The sequence below is a fragment of the Aspergillus costaricaensis genome (genome assembly GCF_003184835.1).
Source record: "Aspergillus costaricaensis CBS 115574 unplaced genomic scaffold BO79scaffold_26, whole genome shotgun sequence".
Taxonomy (NCBI): domain Eukaryota; kingdom Fungi; phylum Ascomycota; class Eurotiomycetes; order Eurotiales; family Aspergillaceae; genus Aspergillus; species Aspergillus costaricensis.
This window is the reverse complement of record NW_020291826.1, coordinates 209699-227941: the sequence shown is the minus strand read 5'-3', so window position 1 is coordinate 227941 and position 18243 is coordinate 209699. Positions and strand designations below refer to the sequence as shown.

At 51.0% G+C, this 18243-nt stretch overlaps 6 protein-coding genes across 6 annotated transcripts; 4 read left to right on the top strand and 2 right to left on the bottom strand.

Annotated features, from left to right (window-relative positions):
• Positions 1-2516: 2516 nt before the first annotated feature.
• BO79DRAFT_289251 (Zn(II)2Cys6 transcription factor) lies at positions 2517-4723 on the bottom strand (the record flags this gene model as incomplete). Its single annotated transcript, XM_025688760.1, has 5 exons — positions 2517-3173; positions 3223-3732; positions 3787-4426; positions 4486-4614; positions 4674-4723. The coding sequence occupies 5 exons, from the start codon at positions 4721-4723 to the stop codon at positions 2517-2519; spliced, it is 1986 nt and encodes a 661-aa protein (XP_025537132.1).
• Positions 4724-5251: 528 nt separating this feature from the next.
• BO79DRAFT_219978 (uncharacterized protein) lies at positions 5252-6287 on the top strand (the record flags this gene model as incomplete). The annotated part of the gene is made up of 3 exons (XM_025683473.1): positions 5252-5399; positions 5564-6068; positions 6182-6287. 3 exons carry the CDS (start codon positions 5252-5254, stop codon positions 6285-6287), a joined length of 759 nt encoding a protein of 252 aa, XP_025537131.1.
• Positions 6288-6942: 655 nt separating this feature from the next.
• On the top strand, positions 6943-10830 carry BO79DRAFT_270902 (RTP1/Tango6 family protein). Its single transcript, XM_025687318.1, has 3 exons — positions 6943-7066; positions 7123-7711; positions 7759-10830. The coding sequence occupies exons 1-3, from the start codon at positions 6994-6996 to the stop codon at positions 10553-10555; spliced, it is 3459 nt and encodes a 1152-aa protein (XP_025537130.1). The 5' UTR covers positions 6943-6993; the 3' UTR covers positions 10556-10830.
• Positions 10831-13392, bottom strand: BO79DRAFT_270896 (RNA lariat debranching enzyme; the record flags this gene model as incomplete). Its single annotated transcript, XM_025687317.1, has 3 exons — positions 10831-13115; positions 13173-13274; positions 13339-13392. The coding sequence occupies 3 exons, from the start codon at positions 13390-13392 to the stop codon at positions 11106-11108; spliced, it is 2166 nt and encodes a 721-aa protein (XP_025537129.1). The 3' UTR covers positions 10831-11105.
• A 445-nt stretch (positions 13393-13837) lies between these two features.
• BO79DRAFT_199457 (ribonuclease P Rpr2/Rpp21/SNM1 subunit) lies at positions 13838-14437 on the top strand (the record flags this gene model as incomplete). Its single annotated transcript, XM_025681418.1, has 1 exon — positions 13838-14437. One exon carries the CDS (start codon positions 13838-13840, stop codon positions 14435-14437), a length of 600 nt encoding a protein of 199 aa, XP_025537128.1.
• A 77-nt stretch (positions 14438-14514) lies between these two features.
• Positions 14515-18230, top strand: canA (putative cullin binding protein CanA). The gene is made up of 3 exons (XM_025679946.1): positions 14515-17071; positions 17132-17470; positions 17535-18230. Exons 1-3 carry the CDS (start codon positions 14717-14719, stop codon positions 17949-17951), a joined length of 3111 nt encoding a protein of 1036 aa, XP_025537127.1. The 5' UTR covers positions 14515-14716; the 3' UTR covers positions 17952-18230.
• Positions 18231-18243: the final 13 nt, after the last annotated feature.

Here is an 18243-nt window from a genome sequence, read left to right as displayed (position 1 = left end):
AAGCTGGCTCGATCCTGAGTGTCGCGACGGAGAGGAGAAGGGCTCGCTCGGTTTAAAAGGCAGCGACCGCTGATCATCGGGCTGTTTGCGGGAGCAGTGTAGCACAGAACCCTTGGCAAGTAGTTGAGCAGTTGAGGAACGCAATCGTCAAGTGAACGCGGTTTATGGCATAGGTATGCCTCACAACCTCCGAGGAAATCGATCCTTTACCTATCCAAGGCATCCCAGTCGAACCTTAGATCAAACGCACCATCTCCCTATATATTTTAGACATGTTTCCTGCCCATCAATTGACGTTCCAGCGCCACTTGATCTGACTTCTTGTGTGTGATACAGTACCCCCAGGGACAGGTTTTTGTTTCCTCCCCGCAGTACGAAACATTGGGGGGCATTCAAAGCGGACAAAGAACATCCCCAAAAGCCGCTTTCTTCTCCCCAAAGGGAGGGACCACGACCGAAACCGTAGTCTGTACCAGCGCCCATCATCTATTTGCAACCTACATTGCAAAGAGACGGTTAACACGGGCGATCAGGACCTTCTATAGAAGCGCAAATCAGTGGCTGGTGCCGCGATTTGGTGCCACCTAGCCTCCGAAGTGGACGAAGTACAGGAAGTTGCAAGGTAGAAAGCAGGTACAAGGGTCCCAGGCCCCTCGAGATTGGAAGCATGTACGAGACAGCACAGAGCCCAAGACCGTGGACGACCGACAATGCCTGCATATTGAGCATCACCATTACATGCCAAGACTGATCTGGTGCCGGAATGTGACAACAAGCCAAAGGTCGGATGGCATTGCATAGAAGGCAATGACCAAGCATAAGTCATCCTGCCCGACAGTGAAAATGGACCTCGCTGCAATATAATCACTACGGACGTGCCTGGACACAACCGAGAGATTATATTGGTTCTGACGAGTGGATCCATTGACATATCGGGTTGATGACAGTGTGTGGGCAGTTTGCTGTATTCAAGATGATCAACTTGCACATGTAATGAATGATGCCCGCAGTATTGCCCTCAAAAGCACGGTATTACCACCCATAGATTGCTCCCTAAGACAACTCCCAAAACAGAGTTGCCCGACATGCTTCGCCTGCTTTCTCTCCAACTCCAGTCTTCCAGGCATAGAGTGACAATCCGTAGTGATCAACATGTAGCGCCCAGCATTGGCAAACCGACGCGTGCCCTTTTCAGGAGCTTGTAATAAACGCATGATAAGCCGTCTTTGATCGCCTCCGAGGAAGCTCTGGACATCGGATTCCTTTCATATCGTCGATCCCACCAGGGATCGAGCCCACTAATCGGTGCATCCGCCATGCAACACCGTGAAACTGATACCACCGAATGGCATCGAACTGATTGGTGTCTATTAGGGTTTAGTTCCCAAGCTTCCTCTTACCGCCTGCTCCTAGCAGAACGCGAAAGACAAAACTTGAGACGCCGTTGGAGGGTAAGATCTGTATAGACGCCCGAAGCGGGCGGAGAGGCGAGATCAAGCGGCACTCCGGAAAGAACAATGAAAAAACGACCACACATCTTTAAGAGTATAGGGTCCAATAGAGATTTGAGCTCCTAAGAACCAAGATTGACTGGGCGTCTCGAACAAGTAGGAACCGATAATTCCTTGGAGTTGGTTGAGCCAGCCAATGTCACAGCCACTGTGTTTGGAGAAAAGGACGGGACGGAGATGATGCGCCTCGATTCGAGCCTCGAACAGACGCGACGCGTCATCACGTGAATACCAGCCGCCTGCAAAAGGACTGGAATGTCCTCGCACCCAGTTATCCATATTTTGCATTCTCTAGCTGCTTCTAGCTGCTTTACAGCTAATTGATTTTGTCCTGTATTGTTTTTGCCTGGACATTACGCCTTTTAAAGCTAGCTGTCAATGTACATATCTGAGGAACATAAGAAGCATCCTTAGTGCAGTGACTCCATGACGTCATTCAATACACCTATAGTTAACCACTTGACCCGGTAGACGATAATCACCCCAATTCCGCTTCATTCCTAATGCCCACAAAGGTTCACTATACTGTGGACTTTGGTAAATTCCACGAGTGGCAACTTGCTTCCACCGAATATTTCTGCAGCTTCTTTTCCCGCATTGCCGATTCAGCATGGCTGGATGGCCTTCCGATTGGCATCTTAGTTGCCTTTGGGCTCCAGGCATACTCGTTCCGGCCCGCTGCTATGGTTGCTTGCGGAAGGGCTGGCTTACTTGACCTTCTAGTACTCTCCCGATGATTGAATGTGTGCGCCAGTGTGCTACACGGTCTGAAATGCGAATATCGACACGGTCTTGATCGTGGGGGACACTAGGGACATTATCCAATAAGGTGTACACAAATCCTCGCAGGACTATCACTGTCGGGGTCGAAGATCACACCCCTTGTGGACCCGGAAGCCTTGAGCGGTATGAAGGCGAGAGCACACCATGCCGGGGTCGGTCCCATTTTCTGGCTTCTGATCTGTTAATGACGACATTACACGACATTAACAGCCATACATCTGATCACGAAGTCCACATGGTCGCAGGCCATGCAGCAATAGTAGCATGGTCATCGATGAAAAGGTCATATGGCTGGATAGCATCTATTTCATTCTCTGACCTGCCCAGAAAATCCTGCATTGTCGGTTCTAAGAATGCCATCTCGGTAGTATAGCCCGTAGCTGGCACTATACTAATTGCATGAGGATCTGCGGCCGGGCCTCCAGCCGATAATGACGCGAGGGAGTGTCTTGGTGTTTGACTGCGACGCTCATGGCTATCATTAACAACTCCAGAGTTGGTTGCCAAAGTTTTCTTGACACGCTTGAGGTTCTCGTAGAATTCAGCAGCAGCAAGATTGCCGTGTTCACTCATCCTATGCAGGATCTCAATGGCAGTATCTAACGACTCCAGATCTGCCGGGTTTCCGATCGTTGGCAAAAGACTTGAGATCACCAAGGCAATGCAAGATGAAAAGAAATACTGGGCGTAGAAATAGCCGTACATAGGCAAAGAGCCATTGACCCACTCTTCTATTATGAGTGCATGGGAGTGTCGTGCAGCATGTATGCAAGCTTCACTAAGAGTGATGACCGGCTGAGGAAGGTCTTCGCTATCATCACGGTTGCTGTGATGTAATAGAGCATGGAGTAGGATGGGTCGAGTGGCTAAGATCACGCACTACGTACTGTTAACGCAAAGACCCGGCGGAGATAACCAGGAAACTGACCTGATTGAATTGGAGATGTAATGATACGATATGCTTTGGCGGAGGAGAGTCCTCTGAGCGCAACTTGATATGTTCTGGGAGCGATTTAAGCCAGTCTTGTAAAGCCAGCAAGATCTGCTGCTCCCGCTGGAGAAATGACTCTGCATGCTGTTTGCGACAATATATCTTGTCAATGGTCTGACCAATGATCTGCGACAGTCGAATACTGGCGACAGAGTAAGCTGTATCAGAGAACTGCTCCTCAGCAGCAGGGCTGGCAACGTCGGTAGGCATATCGACATGGATATCTTCATCGCGTATCTGTAGCGGGAAACCAAATTTTGACGTATACATGCGGTCGAAGACATAGATAGCCCACCACAGCCGAACCCGATGCTGACGTTCTATAGGATCAGTGCATTGTCGCTCAGGGATATTATGATTGAGCCCGAGGATCAGGCCCAGACGCATGGCGCTTCCGACTAACATATAAGCCGAGTGTCGTCTGTTGAGGAAGTACGAGTACAGCGACTGATTGATGCGTTTAGCAATAGCTATGATATGCTGAAGAAGCAGTTGACTTACCAGTAGCAGCAGACTTTCCACATGGATGACACCTGGTCTCTCGGGCAGAATCGGAATTAGTCCCATTGCTCGTACATAGTACAACGTGCCTGGAACTCGACCCGTTGATGAAGAGTTGGCCCGAGACGAATAGACCTCGCCCAAGGCAAAAAGGGCGAAGAATTTGCACATAACAGCCGGGTCATCGCGTAGCGATGGCGTGCGGTATATGGATTCGAGGTGTTCGATGGTCGACTTGCGTAGAAACAGATGGTAGACGCGACTCAACTGGTTGAAAGCAATACGAACCAGTAGACGAGCCTGTGCTAGACCGGGCCATTGAGTGGCGCCCTCGAGTAAAGATGACTCGGGGGTGTATTGCGTTCGAGCAACATGCGCCGTATTAGGATCCCCCGTAAGGAACTGGCGCAAGCGCGTCGCGAACGCCGTGCATGCTGCATCACCCATGTATATAGGAGGAGCAGAAGGGTCGTATGGGTAGAACCAAGCCCGTTCTCCGAGGAGAGGGTTTTGCACCGGCGGGTAGGACTCTTGTGGAATAGACCCCTCGGCAGTAGTGGCAGATGAGCTCTGAGGGGTACTAATGGAGCGTAGCTGTTCTCTTAATTGAGCGTTTTGGGTAAGAAGTTCGTCGAGGTAACTGGTGCATATCAGTATCCGAGACGGCTAAGCAATATGTAGATGATCGAAGATGCCTACCTCTCTTGCACTTTGAGCTTGCGATCACGTAGAGTGTATTGACACTCATCATCACAGCCAGCCCTCCGACACCTCGAACAAGGCTGTCCGCCAGAGCATTTAACTTTATGGGCGTGACAACGGTGGCAGCTGCGGGAAGGGAACTAGTTAGCGCACTTGCTAAGGAAGAAGCCCGAATGGCAACGCACGCTATAGGCTTCTTATTATCACGCTTGGGTTGTTGCTTAGTGACAGGCATCGGTGAATAATTTATTTCAGACTATTGGAATGACCTGCATGCGTTGATGTTGTCGGCAGTCTGATCCTTCGCCGAGAGGCAAGACGAAGTTCGCCTCTCTTATTCATCCTTCGGCAATTTGGTCACATGCCGAGGTCTAACCTTAGCCAAGTATAACTTCCACTAGTATTAGCCCCGCGGCGCCCATAAGCATAGAACAAAAGAGGTGGGTGAAGAGAAAAAAAAAAAGTTAATTGTTTGTGCTCTTTTTGAGTGATTAATGAAAACATCTGCGATATGTATCCTGATTGCCGATATCATACTATTGTAAGTCTGTTGTAGCTGCTTCATCCAGTCACGCTGTTGTAATCGGTGCCGTGACGGCATGCCGACGGTCCTATGAGCATATAACCGAACTATATAATTACGCAGAGAGAGAAATCCAGAGCTTCATGGCTTTTTTTTTTTTAAAAAAAAAAAATACTCCAGCAGCCCACTGTCTGAAAGAAGGAGCATACTATAAAGCATTATACTTTGGTCCTACTCACAATGCTAATCCAAAGACCAAATTTGGATGTTCAGTTCCAACTGGAGCATGGGTCTGCCGATTTCAGTGTCGGAGATGACATTAAGGGAACGGCTTTCATTATCCCACGAAAGGGTATCTCTCCACATCAGCTAAGCATTTACCTTGAAGGTATGATTCATTCCTGTTTACAGTTGCAACTCGTAATGATTGTTCGTCAGGCAAAGTCAAAATACAGATTGACAGGACCGAAAACGCGGTGCCACTTCCACCGTACACAGCATGCCAAACTTTTCTTCGCATAGAACAGCCGCTCATGCTTAAATCATCAACAGACTCGGGACTACTGCAAGGAGGCTTGAGACACGAGATACCATTCGGATTCACGGTTCCTCCAAGGATAAGAGGTTCGGTGTGCCAGCAATTTTGTCACCATCAGCAGGTCCAGGAAGAGCATTCACTCCTTCCTCCGAGCATAGGGCAAGACGGCATGACTCCCAGCGAGATATCGGTCGAATACAACATAAAGCTCAGCTTGACACGGGGTATCAACCGAGACGGGATGCCAGCAGTAGCTGAATGGGCATTTCCATTGTTTATTGGTTCGCCGCGCATAGAAGAGGCACCCTTGCTGGTTCCAGAAGACAGCAAGCATTACTGCCTTAGTAAAGAGAAATTCGTATCCAAGTCACCGATATCTTTCTCTCGGATTGGAGCGCTGTTGGCGCGGACGGCGCAGCCAGCCGCTATTCAACAAGCAAAAGCCATGGTCAGATACTTACCAGTCGACTTACAGTTCCAAGCAATATCTGGACCACATCTGCCACAGTTATCATCAATGTGTGTCTCATTAAATGCCATCACCACTTTCGGAGAAAAATCAGAGATACATCTTCCAGCAGCTATAGGTTCTTCAGCATGGGATCCTTATCGTCACTCTCATGTGCAAACAGTATCTCTAGGGACTTCGACCCCGAGCCCGTTGGAGTGGGAAAAGTGCCATTTTACCGAGGATCTGGATTCATCCACGACCAGCATCGCATCAGGGATAATCTATAGTACCTCAGTAAAGGTGCCAATCAAGCTCCCGGATGGTCTGAGCTTGCCGCCTACGTTCAGCTACTGTCTTGTTTCCCGAATATACTCTTTGACGGTGACTCTCCGATTCCACATTTCAGGGCAATGGAGCCGAACGACTAGCCTTACCTTGACAGTTCCACTTCAAATATGCTAGCTTATAGCTAAAATTGGACCCACTGCTAGTTCTTGACAAACCAGAGGAGTAGAAAGGAGACATGAAGCTGATATAGTATTCAAATACGTAGTGTGTGAGAACCACCTTTGCTAGACGGCTATATGACGGCTACTTATAGTATATTTGCTAGTTTAAACCAAGAAACCTGCTTGAGTTGGCATCATACCTTGGAAAATAACTTTCTGACTTGAACGTATTTGACTTAGCATCGTGCAAGATTAGATTGATTATTAGTGAGCGAACAGATGTAGGTATTGGAGTGTTTCATATATTGGATGTTCGTGTAGTAACAAAAGTATACTACCCAAAGTAGCAGCAAAATCGAAGTTGCCGCCCGGCCCATTACGCGCTAGACCACATTCGAACTAGCCACAAATCATGTGATACGCAACTCGCAGGCATAATGTGATTAGGTAATCACTTCTAATCCATTCTCTGGACTCGAAGGAAATAGGCGTAGAATTGTAAATGCGAGTATTGGGGTAAAAGAGAGCTCTCCATGATCGAAGGATGAGTGAATCAGTACGGGTAAAAGAGGCATTTGCTGCCGTGAGCGTGTTTCTCGAATCTGTTCTTCAACGAGGTATGCACTGCTCGATCCCAGAGCCGTCTGAATGTCAAAGCTAACCGAGAATTTAGATAGCGTTCAGAGCCAAAAGTTGCGGGGGCAGTCTCTAGTAGAGATTCTGAACGAGACACTCCGTGACGATGAGAAGAATACTGGGTCTGTGAGGATGGATGTTATCTTCAAAGCTTTGAGCCTACTGTCTCTCATCCATACTGCTTTCATCACTCCCTCCAGTGCTGGCGATCAGCCCAGCCAGACCGGCCAGGAAACCGAAGACGTCGCCCTTGAAGATGCAAAAAGGCGCAGGCTACTTCTCGCTCTATTGGATCTGATTGCTGTGGAAGGCATCTACCCGTCACTTTCGAGAGGTCTTGGCCTACCTCTGCACCAGAGGGTCTTCTCGGCTCTGCCTGCGGGAGTTATTGCCCAACAACAACATCATGCTCAGGAGAGTCCCGAAGACGAATATCTCCTCGAAAGGATATGGGTCACTCTTTCGAACATCATATTCGATACAAAAATGAGCGTTCAGGATGTCATCCGTGGCCGAATCCTTAGCGACATGATCAGTGCGGCTGCAGACCTGGCTTATAACTCAAAGAGCCTCTCCGACGATAAGAAGGCTATCTACCGTCAGGAGGTGAGAAGGCTGATTGAGGAGTATGTTTCTTATAAACGTCCCAGCCACAGCTACTGACTTGCTGCAGAACTCCCAGCCCTGTGTTGCTACCTACATTGTCCAGTTTCCTGCAGTCAGATCCTGCTCCGTGGTTCAAAGCTCTGGTCTCTAGCGAGCTGTCACGAATTCCACTACGCCCCGGTGGTGTACTTCAAACTATGGTCTTTCTGGCTTCTCAGTTTGCCCCGTCTCTGGGAGCCGAAGCTCAGGCCCAGGCATCGAATGGCCCAATTTTCACAGTGCAGGGTATAATGCAAACGTCCCGCCTGCTGTCTTCAGTTCCAGAAGGAATGGACCCGGTCAAGTACTTTTCCACAATAGCACCGCAGCTACTGGAGTTGCTTGACGGGGATGACCCCGATCTCATGAAGACAGCAGCATACGTTATTGGAAACGGTATCTTGGGTAAAAGAGCCTACGGCGCTCCTGGTACCGTCGGGCACTCCATATTCTTGGAGCCTATCTTTAAAGCGCTTACTGCGGGGCTTGATGCTTCCTCAAAGAAATGGATAGCTGCCGCTGATGAGTTTGACCGTGGATCATCCGAGCAGATTCAAGTAGCCGAGCCGACGATAGTATTAGCAGTCGACAGATTGCGAACCTTAGTCCTCCAACCTCCGAATCCGGGTCTCGTGAAGCGCGTCGTCCACCCCATTCTAGTTCCACTCTGGGGCCTAGCTTGCTATACAATGGAACATCAAAATATGGCACTGCATGAGAAAATCCTAACTATCCTACAGACATATTTCGGAATATCAGTTGGACTTCAACCTTTACAGAAACTCGTCGACAACCTACTCTATGATGGCGGGGCAACGTGGACTTATGATTCAGACTCGAAGAACAAAGTCTTACTGCGGAAGCGCAACACGTCAGAAACGAATCGCAACATTGTCCGCCTCGTCGACATATTGCAGTCTCGCACGAAACTCTTCGTCAGCTTATTGGGCGCAGACCCCAGTAGCGAAGAGCGGACAGCTGATATCTTCCTCTACGTCAGTGAAAGCTGGCTGGTAAAACCTACCTTGGATGAGCGTTCGATGGATAGATTGCGACTATCCCCGGAGGAAGACAACTTCAAGATCATCATGCAGCAGTTGATCAGTGCCAAGGTAGCGGAAACGCTACTCGACAATTTCAAAGACGTCCTTTCCCGTCGACCTCTACGCGTGCTCGAACTCATCAAGCAGATAATCGACAGTGAACTGAACAGAGCATACGTGCGGAGCAAGAAGACAATGGGAACACGGTCAGGCAAGGTATCCCTATCGTCACTGGCCAACATCGTCGAGCCAGACGACACCGGAAAGGAAGAAGCAGCAGCAGAGACAGACTCAGCCGAATCACTACCAGCCGTATTCAGCCTTCTATCTACTGTCCTCGCCTCGCCCGATTTCACCATCTCACCTGAGACCCTCCCAGTGCTCGAAGCCATCAAGTCAAAGCTCGACGATCTAACGCCCCATCTCCCATCCGATCTCTCCAAACCAGCAACCACATCATCAATGCTCATCGAAATCCACCTCGCCAACCCCGAAGGCGAGACCCTCACGACGAACAAACCAACCACCGAAATAGCCGACTTCGAAACCCACCGTCGCGCACTATCCAACCTAAACTCCGACCTCGCCCCCATCCAAGCCGAAGGCTTCTCCCTCCTTTCAAACCTCATCACCAAAGCCTCCCCCGTCCTCGACATCCCCTCCACCCTGACCCTCCTTCTCTCCATCATAACCGACACCTCCGAAACCCACACCACCGACGAATTCATCTACCTAAACGCCATCAAACTTATCGGCACCCTCGCATCCCGACACCCACGCACCGTGATCAAAACCCTGGTAGACCGCTACATCGACAAAACCGAAACCCACACACTCGACCAAAGACTCAAAATCGGCGAATCCCTCCTCCGCACCGTCCAGGACCTCAACGACGCCCTAACAGGCGAAACAGCCAAACTCCTCGCCGAAGGCATGATTGCCGTCGCCGGCCGACGCGCCCAGAAACCCCAAGCCCAAAAGACACGCAGACAGCAACTCGAGAGAGAGAAACGGAAAGCAGAACGCGAAGAAGCCCGCCAGAAGAAAGAATCATCCATGCCTCCAGGATGGAGCATCTCCACATCTACATCCAAAATCCAAGAACTATCAGACCAAATTCAGAAGGAAGTCGACGCCTCGGATTCCGAAGAAGACGAAGAGCAAGCCGCCCACTCCGCTAACATCATCTCCGCCTGGGCAGCAGGCGCAGTATCAGACTCCGAACCAGAGGATCTCCGCGTCCGCGCATCCGCATTATCCATTCTAGCTAGCGCCATTCAAACGAATATCCTCGGCCTCGGACCCTCGGTCATCTCCTCCGCCGTGGAATTAGCGCTCGCGACGCTGACACTAGAACCGGAGGTCGAGTCCGCTATCCTGCGACGCGCGAGCGCTATTCTCCTTCTTGATATTCTCAAAGCTATGGATACCGTTCGCGAGAATCGCGGTAGTCAGGCGCTGGGCTTCGGGTTCTCACTTTCAGATGCGAAGTCTGGTGGAACAGAGGGGGGAGCAGCGACAGTGGGGAATATTCCGCATATGTTGTCTTCGCTAAGGTTCGTGGAGAGTCGGGAGACGGATTCGATTGTGAGGGGTCATGTAAGGGTGTTGGTCGAGAGTTTGGAGGCTTGGTTGGAGAAGTCGCTGTTGTGGGGAATTGGGGCGAGAGGGGAGGATGAGGAGCCGAGGTTGGAATTGGGGGATCGGATTGCTGGGTTGAGAGTTAGTCCTCTTGCTGGTAGGGATGAGGGTATGAGGCCGAGGATTGAGGAGATTGAGTAGTGGTCATGGTTACTTAGTTGGGATGGTGGTTACTGAGTTTAGTTACGGTTTATTCAGTCTTTACTTTACTGTCTACTACTGCGCGAAGGTTATGCTTCATGCTTTGGTTTTTCATTTCCATTATCTGTACTGTGATCCAGTAGGAAACTAGCTATTTCGTGAACGCGTCAAATGTACTGAGTAACTCGGGGGTTACCGTAATTTCAGGCATAGATGACAGAAATTGAAGGTCGACATTCAAGGAACCATTCTCTGTGAGAGACATCAATGAGATGGGTAGAGTTGGTCTCCATTTCGATTAGAGTGTCAGATAGAAAAGATTAGAAGTGTAGTTTGCAGTGAGAAATGAAATAAAGACAAATTCGATAGATAGCATCGTGGAATAGCCGATTCGATGAGAGAAATATGAGAAGAGGCAAGTGCCCAGCACTTCCTCATCCGCTGTGCGTTCTTTTCGCTGTGAGCAATACCGCACCTCAGCTGAAGAGCAACCGTGTCACAGATGGAGCCAGCCTTTGATCAGCGAAGTGCAACATGGAGAATTGTAGAATCAGTAACGGTTGCCGCGTCCGCGACCTCCACGTCCGCGACCCCGTCCAAAGCCAAAGCCTCCTCGACGAGGACCACGGCCCATACCACCTCTGTTACTACTAGGACGGGGCCCTCTGGCCATTCTAGCTTGGCGTTCCGCGTCGCTCATGTCGAATTTGTTTTCGATGCCGATCAAATCGCAGAACTCCGCGGTCTGAGGATTGGTGTACTCGATCGGCATCTCCTCAGTTGTCAGAGGTACACTGGGATCGTAGATGGGCGCAGTTTGAGTGAAGTTCTCAGGGACGACAAGCTTTCCAGGCTTCACGACATTCTCCTCGACCCACTTCTCTTCTTCGAGGATCTGGGGAAGGTACACGACGTCGCCCTTATCCGCAGAGGGTCTGGCGTTGGGATCCCCAAGGTGGAGGTCGTTGGCGAACGCACGTGTAATTGCGAGCCATTCTTTGTCGTATTCCAAGCGATATGGGCGTTCGACCTTCGCTCCATCCGGGTCAGAGATAGGGTTTATCTCCAAGAGCTGGAGAAACTCGCGGTTTGGAAGACATTTGTCCAACGCAAGAAAATTGGTCACGTTGTTTGCAATGGCTTCCGGCAAAGGGCCATTGACCGGATAGGGATCAGGCTGGGGGCGTGAAAAACTGGCAGGCAGCTGGTTCCGGACATCCTGTGAGACATCAGCCGCTTTGGCTGGTTCTGCTTGAGGCGTGATATTGTTTCGTTCCAACTGAGTCGGAGTGGACGTCATTGCGGGAGAGCCACTATTTCCTGAAACTACCGTTTCAGGCTGTGCCTTACTTGAGGCTTCGTCGGACTCGCTGTCTAGATCCAAGTCGATCTCATCACTATTCTTCACAACATCCGAGCCATGATCAACCTTCTGTTTCTTGGGATTCTGCTGTTCGGGACTGACATCCCTCTCGACGCTTGCAATTTTCCGATTTACGCCGTCCATATCGGTCTCCACCCTTTTCCAGGTCAGGTTGTGCTTAAGTTCATAGGGGTTCGGCCCAGGATTCTGTGCCTTGCCCGACAAATAAAGCTCGTTCTCAGCCGCTTCATTCCGGGCAGCAACGACGTGGAAGTTGTTCCACGCTGACAATTTAGTCTCCATGGTGCTAGCTGCTTCTCCGGCCGATACGTCGGTTTTGGATGGCTGATGAGCAGGTTGTCCACTCTCCGACTGCAGCTGAGAATCTCCGGTGCTTACAGTGTTGCTCTGACTCTGCTTAGCAGAGTTGGCAGTAGAAGCGGAGGCCACAGGTTCATTCAATGGGTTCTGGTTCTCTTCACCGAGGACCAACGAAGTGAATACCGCACCATCCAGCGCAAATGGAGCGCTTGAACGCTGACCAGCATCAGTTGCACCGGCAGCAGCCTGTCTCTTGGCCGCTGGATGCTCTGGAACAACATATTGAGCGTGCTGCACTCGGGCCGCGAACTTCACGTGTAAGTGGGCCGAAAACCAATAGGCTGGGCGCAGCCGATCAAGAACATGCTTGGCAGCCATACTACCAAGTCGACCGTTTTGAGAATCCTCGCGGAACCCATTCTTTTTATTGAATAAGGTTTCAAAGTCTCCGCTACGCTCGACCGTCTTAGGCCAGTCGTGGGATAATCCCAGATCTACTTGTGTGCGGATTTGCAGCAACTTGCGAACATCGAGTTCCCTCACGTGGTAGATGCTTTGAACGTCATCGCTGTTGTACGGCAGTCGTTCAAAATGGGGTCTCCGGTAGTCGTATCCCTTCCAGATACCAGACATGCCGGCGATGCGAAGGGGCCCACACCGGATAACGTTGGCTGCACCGAGGTAGTAGATATTGGGGGCTACCCACCCGCCGTAATACAGCTCAAACAGGTGATTGCTCGCCTCGTGGTTCCCTCCCACAAAAATGGTCAGGTATGGAGCAACACGCTGCCCACTGTAGTATTCATGAAAGTCACCCAACTCTCTGTACTTCATCGGCACTGACATGCAGGCCAGATCATTGGCATTTCTGACAGCCTAGTTTGAGGTTAGCAGGAGAAACAGGCGAGTTGACAGGGGCAAAAACAGTCTTACCTGGAAATCGCCGCCAATGATCAATAAATCGACACCATCCCACCCTTTTAGGGAGGCAGCCTTATCGACTGACGCATAGATATCATGAAGACATCCGTGGCCCTGGAGACGTATCGGTGGTCAGCAAGATAAAAAATACAGGGTAGAAGATGAGAATTTGACTTACACATCCTTCAAACGCGACTCGAAGCGAGGCCGAGTCTGAAGTTGGCATCTCCATGATTCTGGAAAATGCCGCGAAAACCGAGCTGATAGGGAGCGATCCGGCGACGAAGTATGAGTTGCTCGCAAAGTTTGAGACGCAGAAGATGCCAAGGATGATAAGGAACAACGTAGGAGACCTCTTATGCAAAAGTGAGGATTACTGGACGCAGAATATTTGATTCGGAGAGAGAGAATAGAAGATTGCTAGAGGTGAAGAAATGAGAAGAGAGGAACTGGGGGGAGAAGAGAAAGATGAAAAGTAGAAGCAGAGTAACACCGGGAAGATGTGAGTTGATCGTGCGGCGGGAGAGTGTTTGGTTGCTTTGCTGCCGAACAGCCCTTTTTTTTTCTCTTCTCGGCATCAATTCATTTTCATGCTCTCCCGCCAGGTTTTGAGCAGGTTCGGTCTTCTTATATATTCACAACCGATCTAGATACTTGGAGATTGTTATCACTAAAACATGCCCCTTAGTGATCATGCGCCCCGGTTGGAGTTCCTCAAGGGCTCCGCCAGCGCTCTCAATGCTCTCAGTCCATCAACAGCGGCCTACTTGATGACCGTTCACAACGGCATTCTCCGTGATGAATTCAAGCCATTAAACCAGCGGCTCCAAGAGACATCGTGCGGTGCATGTGGCAGTGTCAGGAGCCCGCAGTGGACCAAGAATATCGTCATCCAGAAGAAAAAAGGCAAACAGTCGAACGCAAGCAGAGCGAGCAAGGCAAGCTCTGATGGAGCTACAATCTTAAAATGTCTCCGTTGCCGGCGACGGACCATCAAGCCAGTTCGCAAGGATGCAGCTCGTCCTGCACTACCACCAAAAGTTACTTCTACAGCGACATCTACACCTGACATTCAATCATCTGCAACTACAACGCCCCAGTCCGAACCGGCCACCGAATCAGCGGATTCCAGCCGGGTGAATAAAGCGGCCGACAATGCCAACAGCAAAAAGCGGGCCAAGGCTCGCAAACAAGGTGGACTGCAGGCCTTGATGGCATCCAAGCAACAATCCCGCAGCAATTCATCCTCACTTGATCTCTTTGACTTCCTTCAGTAGTGAAGGCGACCTGCCAAAAATCTAATTCCCTGCTGCTTTTGCTTTCACTGCCTTGGAGTGCCAAGACCGGAGTCTCGGCAGTTTCCTCCGAGATGGATTGGGCCTAGCGCGGGGTCACGCTATCGGAGCTTCCAAAGAGCTGCGGCTGTTGATGTTGGAGCTCGCTCGATTATCCCCCAAAGCATCCTCTGCTGCTATTGTTGTTGCTGTTGCTACTGCTTCTTGGCTTGCGCTTTGGTTGCATTTAATTTACTGCGAACTCCTTACCCCTTCGACACAATGTCGTCTTACGATGACGAGCATGATCCTCAGGCGGATGAACTCCGAGAAACCGCCCTGGTCACCCTGGAGACGTTGATCAGCTCTTGCAACTCTCAGATGCAGCCATACATGTCCAACACCATTAACTCAGCCCTGCGATTTCTCAAATACGATCCCAACGTTGCCGAAGCCGAAGACGATGAAGAAATGGGCGGCACTCAGGATGATGGCTCTGAAGATGACGTAACGGAGGAGCCCGATCTGGACGACGACGACGACGAGTTCGAGGATTTCGAAGAAGAAGGAGGCTACAGTGATATTGATGATATGAGCTGGAAGGTCCGCCGTTGTGCAGCGAAATTGCTCTATTCCGTCATTTCGAGTTACACCCGCGGCCGAACTGCAGACGATGCGTCCTTGTTTCAGCAAATCTCCCCCGCTCTTATCGCCCGGTTTAACAAAGAAAGGGAAGAAAGTGTCAAGCTCGAAGTCGTGTCTACAATGACTGCACTCGTTCGGAAAACAGGCGAAGGCGCCATGATAATTACATCCAACGGGTTCCTTGAGTCGGTCGGGGGTTCGAAGAATTCACGGAAGAGGAGACGCCAGGATAGTGATGCTAGTATGATCGACTTCGAGCCCAGCATTGGCACCTCCTCTGCTGTCAGCACCCCCGTTGTTGCTCCTTCCTCGCCCAAATCTGGTCCACAGGCGGAGCTGGCTCGCTCAGTGCCGATCATCGTGCAGAGTGTGGTCAAGATGTGGAAGCAAGCTTCTGTACCTCTGAAGCAGGCTATTATCGTGCTGCTCAAGAGCCTTGCACTCGTTCGCTACGGTGGTCTTGCAGATCATCTCCAACAGCTTGAAGACCCCATAGCGGATGTCTTGAAGTCCTCTTCTCTCTCAGGCGGTTCATCTGCACCCGTCGGGTCTTCGGCGAGTGCAGGCACCCTCCAGACCGAAACCCTGGGACTCATTGCCGCGATTGCTGAAACGCATACGTCTGATGCACTGTTGCCCTTCCTTATCGCGTTGATTCCCGGTGTCATTGGGGCTGTCAATGACAGAAACTACAAGGTCAGCAGCGAAGCGTTGGGAGCCGTCGAACAAATCGTGAAGGCGCTTACGCCGCCGCGGGTCCCCAACGCCTCTCAGGACCTTGCATCGCACCTAGGGAGACTGTATGACGTCGTGCATACCCGCATCACTGATACGAGTGCCGACCTCGAAGTTCGCCAGAGAGCTATCCACGTGTTCGGCGTGCTGTTGGCTCGGACAGCTGGGGAGAAAGGTTCTTCTTTCCTTCCGCTCGATCAACGCTCCAAAGGGCTTTCTGTCTTGGTGGAGCGACTGAAGAACGAGACCACGCGGCTCGCAGCTGTCCGCGCCGTTGACGATGTAGCCGTCCTTTGCACTCGTGAGGTGGATGTCGCACCAACCTGGGTTAGTGAAGTCACTGCAGAGCTCGGCGCACAGCTGCGCAAGTCAGACCGGGTCCTTCGAGGTGCCAGCTTGGAGGCTCTTCGCAGCCTGGCTATGAACTCCAACACCAGAACTCATTACGATGATAAGACCATGAAAGAGCTTGAAGATAGTCTTCTACCGCTCATCAGCGCAGAAGATTTCCATTTTCTCGCACCGTCACTTATCATCCTGGCCAAGCTGGTTCCAGGCAATGCTCAGCTTCTTGTAAACGAGAGCTTGATCTCTGCGCTGTGTTCTGTTGTTCTCTCGTCACTCGTTGGAACGGTACTGAAAGCCCTGCTCCTATTAGTCAAGGTCATTGGAGAAGAGGGAGCTGGTGCAGCATTGATGAAGAAGCTTCTTCAGGATGTTGGCATCAGCGGCGACACGTCAGTTGTCGGTAGAGCGATTGGAACTCTCTTGGTACACGGTGGTCCTAAGCTGGGTGTCAAGATGGAAGATTTCATGACGGAGCTGGAGACTGCGCAGGATGCTCAACGTAAATGCCTTGCGCTCGCGATCTTGGGAGAGATCGGCCTACGAATGGGCTCCAGCTGTTCGCTGACCCCTGAACTCTTCATCACCCATTTCAACTCCAAGTCCGACAAGGTCCGACTGGCTGCAGCCACAGCTCTGGGTAACGCAGCAGCAGGCAACGTCAAATCTTACTTGCCTATCATCCTGGGAGGGCTTGAGAAGGGCAACCCGCAGAGTTACCTGCTCCTCCACTCCGTAAGGGAACTGCTCCAGCACCCCGAGATTGTTCGGCCGGATGTAGCCCCATCGGCCGTCAAACTCTGGCAAGCCCTTCTGGTCGTGTCAGAGGAGGAAGACAACCGAGCCGTTGGTGCCGAATGTGTCGGCCGGCTCGCCCTGATCGATCCAGTCGCTTACATTCCTCATTTCCAGGTGAGTCCAACCGCCAGCAGTATGTCAATAGTCGCAACATGTGCAGCTAACACAATGTAGGATTATCTCTCCAGCAGTGACCCGAGTATCCGCAGCGTCGTCATCTCCGCATTCCGCTACACCCTCTCGGATCCCAGAGACACGTACAACGATGTGCTGAGGCCCGTGATCGTACCTCTGCTGGTCAACATGCTGAGCGACCGCGATCTTGGCAATCACCGTCTTGCCCTGACGACCTTGAACTCAGCCATCCACAACAAGATGGAAATCCTTCTCCCTCACCTCAACGAACTCCTCCCGGCCGTTTTCGGCGACACCAAGGTAAAGCCAGAACTCATCCGCGAAGTGCAAATGGGTCCATTCAAGCACCGCGTCGACGACGGTCTCGAGCTCCGCAAGGTCAGTACACCCAACCCCCTTCTTCCTCCCCACACACACAATCAAAGACTAACCCCACCTCCAGAGCGCCTACGAAACCCTCTACGCCTCCCTCGACTCGGCATTCTCCCTCAGCCACATGAGCGAATTCTTCGACCGCATCCTCTCCGGCATCGACGACGAACAAGACATCCGCACAATCTGCAACCTAATGACCTCCAAGCTGATCCATCTCGCCCCTGAAGAGACGCAGCGCCATCTCGACGCGCTCTCAGAACGCTACAACGCCATCCTCTCCTTCAAACCGAAGGAAAACGCCGTGAAGCAAGAACTCGAGAAAGCGCAGGAGGCATCATTGGGCGTACTGAAGATCAGTCGCGAACTGAGCAAGGCGTTCCCGAATGCCGAGGTGGCGGGTGATCATCACAAATGGAAGGCTTATATGGAGTTGATTCGGAAGACGTATGGTGCCCAGCTTAAGACCTTGGAGGCGGAGGCTTAGGTTTATGCTTAGGCTTGAATGGAAGGAAGTATGTCTTTCGTACTACTCTAGCTAGCTATCTGTGGTTTCAGGTGGCGGTCGATTAGACGGTCTATTTCTCTATTTCAGCCTAACTTTTACATACGGGGGGGAGGGGAGGAACGTGAGATGGAAAAGCGAATGCATCATGTTGTCGAATGGTAGTTATTGATGTCAATGAATGATGAACGATGATTCATGCCTTCAGTTTAGTGCATTGGCCTTATGTAGTTACTGTACTAAGCTAGGATGAAGATTAAGAAGAAAAGAACAG

What these genes read in the sequence shown, in the direction of transcription:
- canA (XM_025679946.1), top strand. Translation starts at nt 14,717, where the DNA reads ATGTCGTCTTACGATGACGAGCATGATCCTCAGGCGGATGAACTCCGA. An exon ending in CTTACATTCCTCATTTCCAG is followed by an intron (nt 17,072 to 17,131) that starts GTGAGTCCAACC and finishes AACACAATGTAG; the next exon opens with GATTATCTCTCCAGCAGTGA. An exon ending in ACGGTCTCGAGCTCCGCAAG is followed by an intron (nt 17,471 to 17,534) that starts GTCAGTACACCC and finishes CCCCACCTCCAG; the next exon opens with AGCGCCTACGAAACCCTCTA.
- BO79DRAFT_270902 (XM_025687318.1), top strand. Translation starts at nt 6,994, where the DNA reads ATGAGTGAATCAGTACGGGTAAAAGAGGCATTTGCTGCCGTGAGCGTG. An exon ending in CGAATCTGTTCTTCAACGAG is followed by an intron (nt 7,067 to 7,122) that starts GTATGCACTGCT and finishes CCGAGAATTTAG; the next exon opens with ATAGCGTTCAGAGCCAAAAG. An exon ending in GTGAGAAGGCTGATTGAGGA is followed by an intron (nt 7,712 to 7,758) that starts GTATGTTTCTTA and finishes GACTTGCTGCAG; the next exon opens with AACTCCCAGCCCTGTGTTGC.